Source organism: Trachurus japonicus, chromosome 17 (assembly GCF_045865225.1).
Source record: "Trachurus japonicus isolate A0001 chromosome 17, Traja_1.0".
NCBI lineage: Eukaryota > Metazoa > Chordata > Actinopteri > Carangiformes > Carangidae > Trachurus > Trachurus japonicus.
The window spans coordinates 5,985,466-6,001,497 of record NC_140923.1 but is presented as its reverse complement, the minus strand read 5'-3'; the positions used below and the strand labels follow the sequence as shown (position 1 = coordinate 6,001,497).

Sequence of the window (16,032 nt, the reverse complement as noted above, 5' to 3'; positions counted from 1 at the left end):
TCGGTTGTTTTAGTTTAAAAATAGTTATAAAAAAGTTTAGAATATGACATCTACGTGTTTGATTTAACAACATTATTAAACTGTACACAATTCTTTCTGATTCAATCAGTTGTTTTGTTTTAAAAAGGTTATTATATGGAATATGTATGAAATGTCCTAGAGGGGCGTCATATAGCTCACTGGGTTAATGTCCACGCTGCGGTGGCCCTTTGCTGCGTGTCTCTTATCTCTTATTAAAAAGGCATAAAAGCCCCCGAAAAATACTAATTCAAACATTTTGCCTTGAGAGAAAGTGGAGTGAAGCTGCTCTGCTGCTCTGGTGAAACACGACTTGTTGAATTAAGTCGAACAGATTTATAAAGCAGGTGGAGCAAATCTGGGTTCGATTCCAATGGCACAGTGGGTGTTAGGTGTTAGGTGGTGGTCATACTCACACAGGGGTAACAGAACCAGTTGTCAGGCCGAGCGTTCGACAGGTAGAAACAGGTCTTACACAACAACAACTCGTTCAACTGGGAGAAGAAAAAACAAAACAAAACAATGAGCAACAAAAGAAACGACAAACTGAAACATGTGTGACGTTAAACGAAGCGGCAGATCGAACCTCGTGACACGTGTCGCTGAAGAGCAGCCGCGCGATCTCGGCCTGGTCGCTGTGAACTGCAACACACCATGACAAACAACAATAACACGTTAAACTGTTTATTAATATAATATAATATAATATAATATAATATAATAATAGTTTGTTTTTCTCTGTGTGAACATGATCGAGATGGAAAAGGAGAAAAGAAAAGAAAAACGAACTCTGACTCACCTCCATATAAAATGGCCGTGTTGTGAAGAATCAGCTGAGCGTCGGCTTTAAACTCGTCAAAGTTCTTGTACTTTCCTTCAGCCAAGTTCTGAGATGAGAGAGAGAGAAAGAGAACGGTTAAAGGGATAGTTCAACATTTTGGCAAATTGGCCCATTGCCATAATCCCTATAGTCTTAGCAGTAGGTTCGTTACCTTTATTTGTCGGTGCAAGCTATTTTTAGAATGGCGGAGCACAGCCGCAAGCTGACAGAGTTGTTTTAGAGGTAAATTCAGAGACTGCTGCTGAAAAACTGTCCCTGAAGGCAACGTGCATCAGTTTTGCATGAATTTACCTCTAAAACAACTCTGTCTGGTAACGTTGTGTTATTATCTCATAGCGTGGTGAATGTGCAGGTCACAACTTGTCCACCAGAGCGTTGTGGAGTTGTTGGATTGTATTTGATGAGTTTGATGAGGGAAACCAAGAAATCCCATGAGCCTCCGTAGCGTAGCTCTGAGCAGCTCGCGGCTCTGCTCCGCCGTTCTAAAAATAGCTTGCACCGACAATTAAAGGTAACGAACCTACTGCTATGACTATAGGGATTATGGCAATGGAGCAATTTACCAAAATGTTGAACTATCCCTTTAAAGAGAGACAGAGAGAGGCTACAAAGACGCCTATTCACATGCTGGGAGAGAGAGAGAGTGTGTGTGTTTAGTGACCGACATGCTAGAGGTCCAGGAGAGGGCAGTGTGCATATTAACACACACACACACACACACACACACACTGGGGGCAGAGATCCAGTGAGTCTGGTGTGATGCACCATTGACCACAGCAGAGTCCTGCCTGAGCAAACACACACTCTCAAACACAACAACTTGGTCTGAATTATACACAATCACAAAATCCTGACCAATCACAAAATCCTGACCAATCACACACTCCCTCTCTCTCTCTCTCTCTCTCTCTCTCTCTCTCTCTCACACTCACACACAGAAAACAACTGAACCAGAAGAACTGGTGCCGACTGTTCCTGGTCATTTTTAATCAGGTGCTGCAGACACTTTGTTTAAATCATATTTTACTTGAGTCACTGTTAACAAATTTTAAAAATGCCCATTGCCATAATATAATCCCTATAGTCACATCAGTAGGTTCATCACCTTTAATTATCGGTGCATGTTGTTTTGAGATCGGCGGGGCAGAGACGTGAGCTGCTCAGTGAACGGTCCAGGTCCACTGTCCCTCATCAAACTCATCAAATACACAATCCAACAACTCCAAAATGCTCTGGTGGACAAGTTGTGACCTGCACATTCACCACACTATGAGGTAATCATGAATAATTGTGTAACATTACGACACATGAAGCAAATACTCTGAACTACTTGTGCTTTTGAAATCCCTCCGCCCAGCAGCCGTGTCTGGATGTAGTTCCGGCTGTATTTCCCTCTAAAACAACTCTGTCTGGTAACGTTGTGTTATTATCTCATAGCGTGGTGAATGTGCAGGTCACAACTTGTCCACCAGAGCGTTTTGGAGTTGTTGGATTGTGTATTTGATGAGTTTGATGGGGGACAGCGGACCTGTACCGTTCACCTCCATTGTGTTCACTGAGCAGCTCACGTCTCTGCCCCATTGATCTCAAAACAAAATGCACCGATAATTAAAGGTGATGAACCTACTGCTATGACTATAGGGATTATGGTGAGAGGAGGATCTGACTGAATGTTGAACCATCCCTTTAACCTCTGACTGACTCTGTGGCTAGACGGTGTGTGATGTTGATGTATACTGTATATATATAGTGTTACGTGTGCTGCAGACAGCTGTTAGCTTTAGCTCTAGCTCTGCAGCAGCGTTGCTCTCTGTTCCCTCGACTTCCACTTCCACTTCTTCTAACCACAGACTGTTTCTCCTGAGTAAACACAAACAGAGCCCAGATCAGCGTCACAACGAGTCCTGTGAGCTGCAGCACATCAACACACGGGCGCCCACCACCACATCGCTCACAGTTTCACACTTTACCAGGCTGTTGTGACTCTGAATCTGCTCTTAAACTTTAACCCCTGTGACGTTTTTATATCCTATAAAACCCTAAATTAATCAATCACCTAATTGCAAAAGTATATATTGGATTATTGAGCTAAAAACTTAAACCATCCCTGTTGAGCAGCTTTACCTGTAAATCTTTACCTCTTGTACTTAACTTTTCATTTTCTTTAAGAATGAAATCTTCACAGATTTTGATTCGTTTAAAGGGATAGTTCAACATTTCGGTAAATTGGCCCATTGCCATAATCCCTATAGTCATAGCAGTAGGTTCGTTACCTTTAATTGTCGGTGCAAGCTATTTTTAGAACGGCGGAGCAGAGCCGCGAGCTGCTCAGAGCTACGCTACGGAGGCTCATGGGATTTCTTGGTTTCCCTCATCAAACTCATCAAATACACAATCCAACAACTCCACAACGCTCTGGTGGACAAGTTGTGACCTGCACATTCACCACGCTATGAGATAATAACACAACGTTACCAGACAGAGTTGTTTTAGAGGGAAATGCAGAAACTGCTTGATGAAAAACTGTCCCTGAAGGCAACGCGCATCAGTGGTTTTGCATGAATTTCCCTCTAAAACAACTCTGTCTGGTAACGTTCTGTTATTATATTAGCTTGCACCAACAATTAAAAGTAACGAACCTACTGCTGTGACTATAGGGATTATGGCAATGGGCCAATTTGCCAAAATGTTGAACTATCCCTTTAATGAAACAAGTTGTGAAAGTTTTAATTTGGAAACAACAAACCAGAACACACACACAAAAAGAAAAGAAATGCAGCGATTTGACACAAAGCAACGGGGTTTAAATAAGTAAATGAATAAATAAGATGACGGATCAGAGCTGAGTTTGAGCGTTACCTCGTGGATGTTGGTGACGTCCAGCGCGGTGTGGATCAGCCGTCTGTACATGGGGTGTTTAATGTCTTTGCCTTTCTTGTTCAGGTCCACTGCCTGAAAAATGAAAGCAGGTTCAGCTTGAAGATGTGAAACGTTGTCGTTTTTCATGCACTGAGCGACTGATCGGTTGATTAATTAAGCAAACAAGCTGCAGATTAATCTTCAGTTGCAGCAGCGATGGGTTTATTAACACTGGGACGGGAGTGTGTGCGTGTGTGTGTGTGCGAGGGTTAATGAAGCAGAGACGGAGGGTGAACAATGGGATGTGATGCTAATTTCAGTGGGATGACAAGAGGGAAAAAAGAAAGGTGGAAGAGTAAAGAGATTATTTAACACGTGGGTGGAGGGGAAGAGAGAGAAGAGGGGGATTAGAGAAGGGATGGAGCAGAGGGAGAGCGGTAGCCGATGAAGAACCACAGGCTGCGGTCGTGTCACTGGGTTTCCAATGTGTTTGTCTATATTTGTTCTAAACAAACACGTCTGTGCAGATATTTGAGAGCGGCTCGGAGAGTGGGCGGGAGGGAAGGGGGGAGGGGGAGGGGCGGCCATGTTGGACCGCTCAGCCAACGGGGTGAACGTGACACGAGGTAAACAAACTGGTGGTGGAAACAGAAGCTGCTGGGAGTCAATAAACCCAGCAGTTAACGCTCACCTCTAGGGCTGGGTTTAAAAAAACAAAACCTCAAAAAAACAAAACAAAACAATTTTCTGGTTCATATCGATCTTCATCTGATATCGGTTCATAAAACCCTTTGATTGGTCTTCTAATGAGCCATTTCCTGTTTCCTCGGTCACAGTTTACATGTTGTTGTGTTTGTTCACTGCTGAAGCGAGTGGGTCATAATAAATAAATGTGCATTGATGCAACTGCTTTTAGGTTTTAAGCAGGTTAGACAGTTTCATTTTTGGACAATTTGTAGTTCTGTGAAAATCTCTTTCATAACCGAGCAAAACTGGTGTTAAAACTGAAATATTTCTAAATGAATCAATATCAAATGAAATATCTTTAATGCCTCCACCCGGGCCAGACCTACACACACAGAACTCAACAAACCTCATCGCACCCCGTCACTTTTTTGCACCTTTCTACCTGATAAGAACTTATCTATAAGTTATTTATAGTTATATTAGTTAAATTAGTGTTAATGTTAATAGTTGTAGTGTATTTTTTTAATACTTATATTTACTGTATATATACTGTATATATATATATATATATATATATATATATATATATATATATATATATATATATATATATTTCTACATTTTTTTAATTTTTGCACTGCCTTTCTTAATCAGTTTTTGTTGTGGTTGCCATGACATTTCAATTTCCCTCTGGGGATTAATAAAGTTTGTCTGATCTAAAATCGAATCGGATCGAATCAATTCAGTAAATCGGTAGCAACACCCGGCCCTCCTCACCTTGTGAATCTAATCTTTAAATCGTTCTTGTGTGATCCAGCAAAACGTAAACGAGAGCTGGTGAACCGTCTGTTCAGCTCGTTGCAGAGGAAGGTGGACGACAGGTAAAAATAAAAAAATGAATAAGAATCACTTGTTCTCACCCTCTCTTTCATCCGCTGGACGATGAAACGCAGGTATTTACACATCTCCTGTTTGTTCAGGTTCTTCTTTTTACTGCCCTGTGGGGAGGAAGAAGGGATGATGGAGAGAGAGAGAGGAGAAGAGAGAAGGAGTTTAAAACCACAATCTCTAATGCTCACATTCAAATGAAATAATAATAATTCATAACAGTGAGAGTACAGAGGAGGGGATGATCCTGGCTGATGGATGAAAAAGAGAAAAAAAAAAACTTCTTTAATCTCCTAAAAAAAGAAACAAGACCTTTTATTTTGGTGAATCAAGACAGGAAATAAACATTTCTTCTAGAGAAACCTGATGTTTTGTTTTTTTTCTGTCTCTGCACAGACTGGATTATTACAGGAAGGTTATTATTACATTATATATGAGCACAAGCAGACGTTAGACAGCTACAGTATTACTGTGGAGGGATGAAAGGACGGATTACGACTCACATTTTCTACCTGAGCTCACTAAACCCTGCGGTCTGTCATCAGGGCTGCAGCCTCACACAGCTCTGCTGCTGTTTATTCTGTACAACAACTCAACATCAGCCTCCACAGACGGCTACAACAAACAACCAAACACATTCAATTCAAACACTCTGGAGTCTGGACCCCCCAACGCATCAATATGAATACTACACACCTATACACACAGTAGTACAAGTTTACTTCTGCTGCAGGTAAAACCCTCTACATATACGTATCTATTACTAAGTGAAGTTGTTTAGTATGTATTTAACAGGGCTGCACAATTACTGCAATTTAATTAAAACTGCAATATAGCCAAATACAATTTCCAAAGCAATTTTTTTTTCTCGCTAAAAATAAAATGCGTCGCAGCACAGGGCCTTAGGCCTGTCACAGTTATTGTTACATAATCGCCTGATTGCAATAATTTGAGCTGACCACAATCATTCTGCATAATCGTTAAAATGGTTTCCATCCATCTGTATAAAAACAGATGGATGAAACTAACAGAAACGTCACAGTTGCACTCACAAACGGTTTATCTGGAGAAGCTTCATTTCTAATAATCGATGAGCATCTATTGACATGGATTCAGTTGTAAACAGAAATGCAGATTTTATTCATGTTTTAATGTTTAGGTCCAATAAATAACTCTTCTTTTTCATAAGCAGGGCTCCAAACCTCTGCGTCTAAATGGACGTCTAAATTGTTTTTTTTTAACACTGGTTACATGTGGAAGGGACGACTGAAAGAATCTGGAATCTAGAATCTGTCATCACAGGTGTCAGACCAATGTGTGTGAAAAAGAAATGGGAATATTTGCATCACAAGTCGATTTACGGTGTGCGCCCTGTAGCGCCACATTATGTAATAAAATTCTTGAACACAAAGTGTAATAAACTTTGCTGGATTTTGTAATAAGTTGTTACATAATGCACCAAATAATTACAAAATCCGAGTGTTTTATTTCATTTCTAACCTTTATGTTGTTTTTTATATAGAAAATGTAATAATTTGGTTTGCATTAAAGAATTTTATTACATAACGCAGCATTATTACATCATGAGGTGAAAATGTATTACATTACTAGAGAATGCATTTCGTGAAGGAAATATGGGTGTATGGGTGAAAGCTGGAAGCTGAATGAGCTGAATAAATTGTTGAAACAATGCTGAATTAAGTGAAGAAATTGCTGCAGCAATCTTGAAAAGATGAAACAGTGTTGAACCATTACTAATATAACAACATCTGAAGAGTTAAAGTAGAACATAAGACGGAGGCTATGAAATGGTCGGAAATTACTTGAATTGTTGAAGATTAGGATGAATAAATTGAAAGGCTGAAGTCTACTCATATATATTTAAAACTGACAGCTTGAAAACATTGAACCATTACTAATATAGATGAAACAATATCTGAAGAGTAAAAGTAGAAGATGGAAGACGGAGAATGTATGAAATGGTTGGAAATTACTTGAATTGGTGAAGAATAGTATGAAGAAATTGTAATAATTTGGTTTGCATTAAAGAATTTTTTTTTATGAAACGTGGCGTTATTACATCATGAGGTGAAAATGTATTACGTTATTACATAATGCGGCGCTACACACCACTAAATTAAATTAAAATTTGAAGTAAGGGGCCACTGTACTCCTAGTAAATAAAGTTAGTCTGGAGCCCTGATAAGATGTATGTGTATTATTAAACTATGATCAGGCTTATACTATAAAAGTGGCATAAAATGGTCAGAAAAAGACATTTAAATTGTTAATCACAGTTAAAATGTCCCGGCTGTGACATTATTACATAATGCGGCGCTACACACCACTAAATCTTCTGCTTGCATTTACTAAAATTTGAAGTAAGGGGCCACTGTACTCCTAGTAAATAAAGTTAGTCTGGAGCCCTGATAAGATGTATGTGTAACTATATTCAGGCTTATACTATAAAAGTGGCATAAAATGGTCAGAAAAAGAGGTTTAAATTGTTAATCACAGTTAAAATGTCCCGACTGTGACAGGCCTGGTGGGCGTTTCCTCCACCTACCCTGCAGACGACACACTGCCAGTGCGAGCCTCCGTCTCTGGGCTTGCACTCCTCCGTCAGACACTTGAGATGAAAGACCCGGAAGCAGTTGTCGCACGTGAGGACGTCGCCCGGTAGGTGACACTCGAAGCAGTACCAGTCGTGGCTCTCCGCCTCCCACTCCTGCAGAAGGGGAAGACACAGCAGAGCACAAGTCTGGGTGACCCCCCCCTCTCCGAGCCGCCAAACCACAGGACAGCAGGGGGGGGGGGGGGGGAGACCGTCCGACCGTCCGTCCGTCTCCGTCCTGGATGAGGCCTGAGCGCTCCTGGTTTACATGTGTTGGTGGGTGTGACGGGAGGACAAGAGGACGCAGCAGAGGTGTCGGGTTTGACCCCAACACCGTGCTGTGAGTGAGTCTAAATTCCACTAATGAGCTTCTGAATAAACCTGATTCTGTTTGATCTGTGCTTCTTTCTCCTCTTTGTTTGAAAGAGCAACATAGGAATCAGGGTCTCCTTTTATAATTTTGGTGTAAATAAAACAAATCCTGCTAAATAAACGTCCTTCCTTTTAAAGGGATAGTATCATTTTTTTTAAAGTGGGGTTGTATGATCTACAAATAGCCCCTAAGTACTTTAATTGCAGTAGAAGACTCTCTACACTCCTCCCGTTAGCAACGCCAGCCCATAGCCCTGCCCAGAGATTTACAACATACAGTGTTGTGAACAGACCCAAAGAAACGGCCTATTTTCGCGGCCTAAAATAGGTTCTACCTGAAAAAAAAAAATACACAGTTCCATTGTTCACTTTAATATAATTTTTTCCAGCCCTTCAAAGTGTAGGAAAAACACAGTTTTTATTTGGACCCCCCATTATACTATCCCTTTAATAATTGTTTGATTTAAAAAAAAGTGCTCCTACCCATAAAAAAAAGAAAAAACAGTTCTGACGGTATGATTATTCTATCTAGGCGCTCTTCTTCGTTTCATTGTGAATCTGCTCACACACAATTACACACACATACTGTAAATATCTAATTGTGTCATTTATGTTCCTCCCTAATGTGAAAGTGGAGATAACACTGAGTGTAACGGTGAAGGGACACAGGAAAGGAAAGTGAAGTTGAAGTTTTCTACAGCTAATTTAGACACAGTGGCCTCAGCGGCAGCAGGTGGTGACAGCGTGGAGTTCAGAGCCGTTGTGCCAAAAGGGGTCACTAATTTGAAAACCGTGAAGCAGCTAAGAAGACCTGAGAGGAAAAATGGAGGTGAGGTGGGGGTGGATGTGTGTGTGTGTGGGGGGTATATAATCTAATAATAAAAATGTTGAGCAGGTTTTTCAGCTCTTACAGAGGCTCCTACTTCTTGTGTAGCTGCTGGACGCCAAGGCGTTTGGTACGAGCATTCACATGTGTCAAGAACACAGACAATGAATACCCGGGTTATTTTTGACTTTTAAGTGAAACGTTTAACGTTTGAAAACTTTGGCCTCTGGTTAAATGTCCATATTTTACACTGTTTTTGTGTTTTTCGATTAAAAAAAAACCCATCTCAGTGTAGTTTTACTGATCCTCTCAGGCTTCTTGCTGGTTCCTGATGGCTGGTTTTAAGACTCTGAATACAGGCTGTGTGCATTTCTCTGTGGACTGAGGCTTTGATACTTTCACAGTATTAATATAGAACCTAGAGCTGCTTTATAATCACACTACACATGGACATCTACCTTTATACTGTATGGAGCTTTAATACAAACATTTTTGTATTTCAAATCAAAGAATTGACAAAAAGTGGTGCCAAAACTCAGGTATTATGTTGGCTATATATAGGTGAAGGTATATTTTCTATCACTGTACAACAGTCAAGCCCCTGCTGGCCTTTTGTGACGTTAATTATTCTGTGATAATTAACAGTTCATATAAAAAGCCTTTGCGGCGGAAAGGTCATGCCTTTTCTTTGTTAAATCCCAACACACAGACACAGTCGTCCCGTCTCCAACTGATTCTCATCAAAGGGTTCAAGTGAAGGGCACAGAGACGACGGCAAGAATGGACGACTGAAAATTCAACTCCTCGTCAATCTGTCAAGAGTCCAACTCCTCCCACTCACAGTCTGGACCGGCTCAGTGGGGAAGAACAGGAGAATCGTGACCGATCGCCACTCAATAAAAAAAAAGGCCAGAAAAGAGCAGCACTCGAGTCCGTCCCTTGATCTGATCTTTCCTCCACATGTTTATGCGCTGTAGTTTGGGGTTTTGGGCTTAAGGAATCATAGACGATCATCTTACCAGGAATGCATTTTCCTAAATAACCCCCTGATAAGTCTTTCAACAGAAGACTGCGACAATGTGTGCATGTGCAGTGCAGCAGGGGCAGCCTTAACTTCCTCCTCCGTCTCCAACCACATGCAGATTTTTAAAGAGACTTGGACCAGAGCGGTTCCGTTGGAAGTGTAGCGTCGGGGTTGAAACGAGCCGCGGCGCAACCATAAATAGTCATGAGGACAAAAGGAGCGAGGACAAGCTCAGACGTTCACGCTGCCAGTGTCGCTTGCTACAACAAAGACCTCCTGATCTGAAGCCGGGCCAGCAGGCGCTCCACACTCTGAAATCCAGGGCTTTACTGGAGGCTCCGCTCGCTGGATAATCTTCCACTGTGAGAGAGGCCTCGACAAATACTACGCAACGTTACATCACCCAGCAGACAGCAGCACGGACAAAAAATAATGAACTGATCCATTTGACAGGCAGCGGGAATTTAAAATCAACCATATTCAGTAATTGTTTCAATCACTTGTCAAGCAAAAAGCAAAGAAACGTCATGTGCAGATCAGTCAGGTATTTTTTAAAACAACTTTCTCCGACCCAATTCTACAATAAAAGGTTTAAAAATCCAGGAAAAGTGTTTCTGAAAAGTATTTCTATCATCAGTTTGAGCCCTCTCGAAGCATTAAATAAGAATCTTATCTTTTCATTGCGTTGTAAAAACAACCCAGGTGCGTTCAAAGGCGAAATAAAACTGTAACCTTAAAAAAAAAGTTCACTTTCCATCTTCAAAGCAGTCAGGCAGTCCAACAATGTCAGAAAACCTCATGTTCAAGGGTACAACCAGACAGAGCTTCATGAATCAAGACTTATAACAATGCTGTGATTTCTTTTTTTTTTTTTTTAAAGATTGGTAACGATATTACCAATGTTTTATTCTGATTATCTGTCTGCAGGAACAGGACAGATAAATGACTGGACTCATTTGCTACAAAGCTGGAGGACAGATGGAGCATATGTCAGGAAGGAACCCATAAAACTTTGGGATAGATCCAGATTGTTTACTTTGAAATATATATATTTTTGTCCTCTGAAGTCTGGTGTACAATGTTTGCCATTGACCTTGGTGGTGATTGGTGTGCACTCTGATTGCCCTTCTTGTTAAAGACACGTGGCAAGGATCTATAGTTTAACATTTTGCAGTTGAAAATTAACTCAATTTATCACATTTCTGTTATTATTTCTGAGGGACACACTTTTCCCGTCTCAAATGACCAAACCTGAGGCTTTTATTCTTTGGTTTAGTGAACTGTGAGAACAATCCTGAATTTAAATACAACAGTTCTTCACCAAGTCATCAGAAAAGCACTGGCCGTACTTCATTCAAAGCCAGTTCTTAGTATCTGGAGAGTTGCCAGCTACTGTGTTTTTGCATTACATGCCTGCAATACAAAGTACGTCTTTGTACGTAGGAGTGATCGTGGTCAGATCACATTCTCTATCCCATTTGGGAACAAAGAGTCCAAGTTAAGTACGACAGTTGTTTGAAGGAGGAACATTTTCCGTGGTTGTAAATTAAACCCCGTCCTGAGACTCCTCCAAGGACTTCTACTTTTTTTTAGAGCGTAATAGACTCTTCACCCACACAAACACTTACAGAGATGGTCCTTGTGTTCTGTCGAGTGTCAAGAGCCACTCCACTATTGTTGGACTGTCTGAACGACAAGTGCCTGACTTCAAAAGGCTACAGCTCTCTGAACCAAGGACACGCCGTCTGTCTGTGCTTTCAGCAAAGTGAGTTTCAAGCACATGGACAGATTGAGGCCCCGAGTGCAGCAGCATGGTGATGGAGCACCAGATAGTCAACATTCGCAAAGACTGAAGCCTTCAAATTAATCAGCTAAAATCTCAACGCTGAGAAACCTATCTTTGGGGTTTTAAATGATAGACCTCCTGAAACATCTGTCAAATATCTCAGGCCTTTCCTAGAGGGATAAATGTGCCCTGACTAACAAAGAGCAAGGACCTGGGTGGTGACAGAGGAGGAGTTAGCTTCCTCCGGCCGTCTCCCACTGCTTTCAGATTCTGGTTATCAGCTCGGCACTGACAGTGTCAAGCTGGGACACGCCACAGAGTCCAGCGAGGCCGAGCAGCAGGACTTCAGTTCTTTCTAATGACCTACACAAAACAACGCCGGGGTTCACCTCCACCTCCTGCATCGTTTAGAAATAAACTGCTCCGACTATTCCAACACTTTGTGAACCAAGTACTGTATGGTCTTATGCAAGCTTTACTAAAGTTTCTACAGCTTTGATCCGGTACCTAAACCTGCAGCTTTTTTGGGACGTTAATTGTGCATGTTTGGTTGGTGGTCAGTCGAGATCACATTAAATATGAAAAAGTACTTTGTGGCTTTAAAAAAATTACATTAAAGACAGAATTGCAGCTGACACAATGGCTAAATTCAAATGGCCACAATCACCATCCAACTCAAGGCATTTCTGCTCTCAGGTGTATTCGTTTACTCTGCAGGATCTCCTTCACTCAATACTAAAACAATGTTTTCACATATTTAAGTTTCACAAACAAAGTAAAGTGTGTAAAATATGAAAATCACTAAACATCAAAATAAGGGGGTTAGTAAATTAAATGCAATAATGTGTATTTGGGCTCTCTGATACACTGACTAAGGTCGAATCACACCATGTTAATTATCATGCATAACAAGTGCAGATTTTAATCAGTTTAGCCACCAAACTTCCAAGTTATTGACAAATAATCATAATCATGTCTTATGAGAAAAGGAAAAAGGAAAAAAACCTATAAAAATGAGGAATTTAAGAGTCAAAGACAACAATCAGTTTGGGTAAACCTGGATTTAATCCAATCTGACATGAGGCGGTGCATTTAAAACTTGTTTTCAAGAATTTGGCGGTGCTATTTTTAAATGTTAACACTCGTTGGGCAAATGCCATGGTTATCTGTTTGAGGATTAAATATTCCCGAGGTCAAGGACGCAGCAGCAGCACACGCCAGCTGGACTGAATCCAGGCACCTGCGGAGGGGAGCCCCGGCCTCCACCTAGCAACTGCTTCTCACATTCAATCTCTGAGTCTGTCCACTGAGTGACTGACTGACCCGGAGGTAAAACATTCATTAAATAAAACAAAATAAAAAGTAAAAAGTCGGCTGTGTTACCAGCCGCAGGCATGGAGGAAACTGAAGAGCACAATCACACAAGACTACGACTACCCTTCCCTCCCTGCTACTCACCACCACCTCCTCTTGCTTTCATTGATCATATATGAAGGAGAAAAAAAAGAAAATTAGCATGCCAGACAGGAGTTAAGAACACATCAGGACACAACTCCTTCTGAGGAGGACTACAACTACCAAGACCAAAATACTACAAACCCATAGATGCTTGCTACCAACCTGCGACTATGCTAGCATTGCTTGTTATCTCTCACAGTGAATTGATTGTGATTCAGTTGAACACTAGGGCTGCAACTAACGATCATTTTCATTATCGATCAATCTGTTGATTGTTTAAATGATTAATCAATTAGTTGTTTGGTCAATAAAATGTTAAAAAAGTGTTTCCCAAACCACCAGATGACATCCTCAAATGTCTTGTTTTGTCCAGAAACCAAAGAGAGACTCAGTTTATTGTCATAAAGGAACAAAGAAACCAGAAATATTCACATTTAAGACGCTGAAATTGGGGAATTTTGGCTTTTTTTCTTAAAAAACGATTATTTGATTATCAAAATAGTTGAAGATTATTTTGATAATCGATTAATTGTTGCAGCTCTATTGAACACTGATTACCATTACTCTGGTTGGCTGGTGTTTCATTGCCAACAACTGGACACAGCTTTGAGCTGCATCAGTGTTTTTCTTTTTTTTTTATCAAAAGAAAACATAAATAAATGAATAAATAAATAAAATCAAGCAACAGCACATCTGTAGATAAGTAGCGAGCACACACTTTCACTTTCATCAAGATCACTGATCACTTCCGCAAGAAATTTGGCCACGTAGACAGACACAGCGCTGCAATGGACTTTCATGAAGCTTTTTACGGCATCGCTGAGCGACAGACAGCAAGTAGCTTCTGGCAGTGTGGTTATGTCTGCAAATGGAAACCTGATACAGTTTTTTTAAGCCTTGGGTGTAATTTTTTTTATTTAAGTGTAGTGAGAAGTATCACACGCTGCAAAGAGGACACTTTCTCACCACTGCAGCCCACAACTTTGTACACTAACCAGAACACACTGTACGCTGTTGGGTTATTACTTTTATTTTTTTCTGCAGCCTGCATAAAAAGATTCAGTCAAATCCCTGACTGCACTGCATGTGGCGGGACCGATTTCTCACAGAATGATGTTAGTTGATAGGAGGAGGTGGGGGAGGGGGAGAGAGGGGGGGGGTGAAGGGTTCAAAATGAGGAACAAACCCTGTATTTTGAAAATAACAAAGCAACCCTTACCTTGCTCCCCTCGGCTTTCGGCTCCTGTGATTGCAAGTGATTCAGAGAGTAGTGTTTAAAAGTGCTGCTGCGCAAACGACCTGAGCTCCGCTGGTTAACGCAGCTTTTTGTTGCAAACAGATGAGCTACATATTAAATGCTTCCAGCTAACTTGATTTACCACAACTGCTTTTTTATATCCTTTAAATCATTATATGCATCTTTTATCTGCAAAAACAATTGAATAAGCTTTATGCAAGTCTAAACTGTTGTTTTAAGTGGCTGAGTCCTTGTAGCGCCACATTACGTAATAATGTGATAAATTTTCACCTCATGATGTAATAACGCTGCATTTTGTGATAAAATTCTTAAACACAATATGTCATTTTTGTAATAAGTTGTTACATTATGCATTATCTATTACAAAATGCAAGTGTTGCACTTTTTCTCATAAAATGTAATAATTTGGTGCATTATTTAACAACTTACTACAAGATGCGGCAACGTTTATTACATATTGCGTTCAGGAATTTTATTATCAAAATGCAGCGTTATTACATAATGTGGCGCTACAGTCCTAATAATAAAAGAAGCTTAATCTAACATCATATTTTTATTACTAATGTGGTTCAAAATCACACTCGTCCTTACTTCTCTTGTAGTTTAATGAGTTAAACATGGGGTGTGTTTTTGCCCTCGTGTTTTTACACATATTAAAGCCACGTGCCTGTGCAGAGTAAATCCATAAGGTGCTCTTTACATTACAGATGGCAAAAGACATGAGGATTGTCCCCAGGTAGCGCTGGTTTACTGTGAAATGACAGTACAGCTCCACTGTGTGTGTGGTAGACGAGTCAAAACGTCTCTACACTGTGAGCTCTTCCTTATAACTAACAAGGGAAATAAGACGGAAATAAAACCATGCAAAGGGAAACTCATAATAACTAACACAAGGCTGCACAACAGAGGGCTAAACGATAATACACACTATTAAAACATACACCACTACAATGTGACTTGTATATCTTTCTTTGTTCTGTGTGGCTCTAACTTCTCTATCTCTCTGCTGTTCGGCTCTTATTTCTTTGTCGAGGACCTTGGTCGTCCTTGAAACCCAACAACACCGCTATCGGCCCCGTGTTCACTCTTGTGTTCACACCGCAAGCAACATGACAGACAGGTGGCAGAGTCCCGGCAGAAACCGTCCTGTGGTTTCCATCATGGTCACCTCATCGCCTAGGACACGACTACATGTGTCTGTGGAGAACCACTTTAAACTCTTATTCATTTCTGTGTTGTTATTGTTCAGCTTTTTTAATTTCAATTATTGATTTTTTTTTTTTTAATTCATTTTAATCATTACATTTTCAATTGTGTTTTTTTAGGGGAGATTTTAACAGCTCACATCACACACCACATAAAAAAAAATGTGTACTATCCACAAGTTTCCGAACGTCATCT

General features: G+C 40.5%; 1 protein-coding gene across 1 annotated transcript in view; it reads right to left on the bottom strand.

Annotated features, from left to right (window-relative positions):
• The window catches only part of zmynd11 (zinc finger, MYND-type containing 11), a 43,388-nt gene that overhangs the window by 12,088 nt on the left and 15,268 nt on the right, over positions 1-16,032 (bottom strand). The window contains exons 4-10 of the mRNA XM_085805428.1: positions 14,593-14,616; positions 7,860-8,021; positions 5,326-5,403; positions 3,719-3,811; positions 818-905; positions 605-660; positions 435-512 (exon numbers count right to left, since the gene is read on the bottom strand). Of these exons, the coding sequence (XP_085661554.1) occupies positions 435-512; positions 605-660; positions 818-905; positions 3,719-3,811; positions 5,326-5,403; positions 7,860-8,021; positions 14,593-14,616 (579 nt within the window). The remainder of the gene's footprint in view (positions 1-434; positions 513-604; positions 661-817; positions 906-3,718; positions 3,812-5,325; positions 5,404-7,859; positions 8,022-14,592; positions 14,617-16,032) is intronic.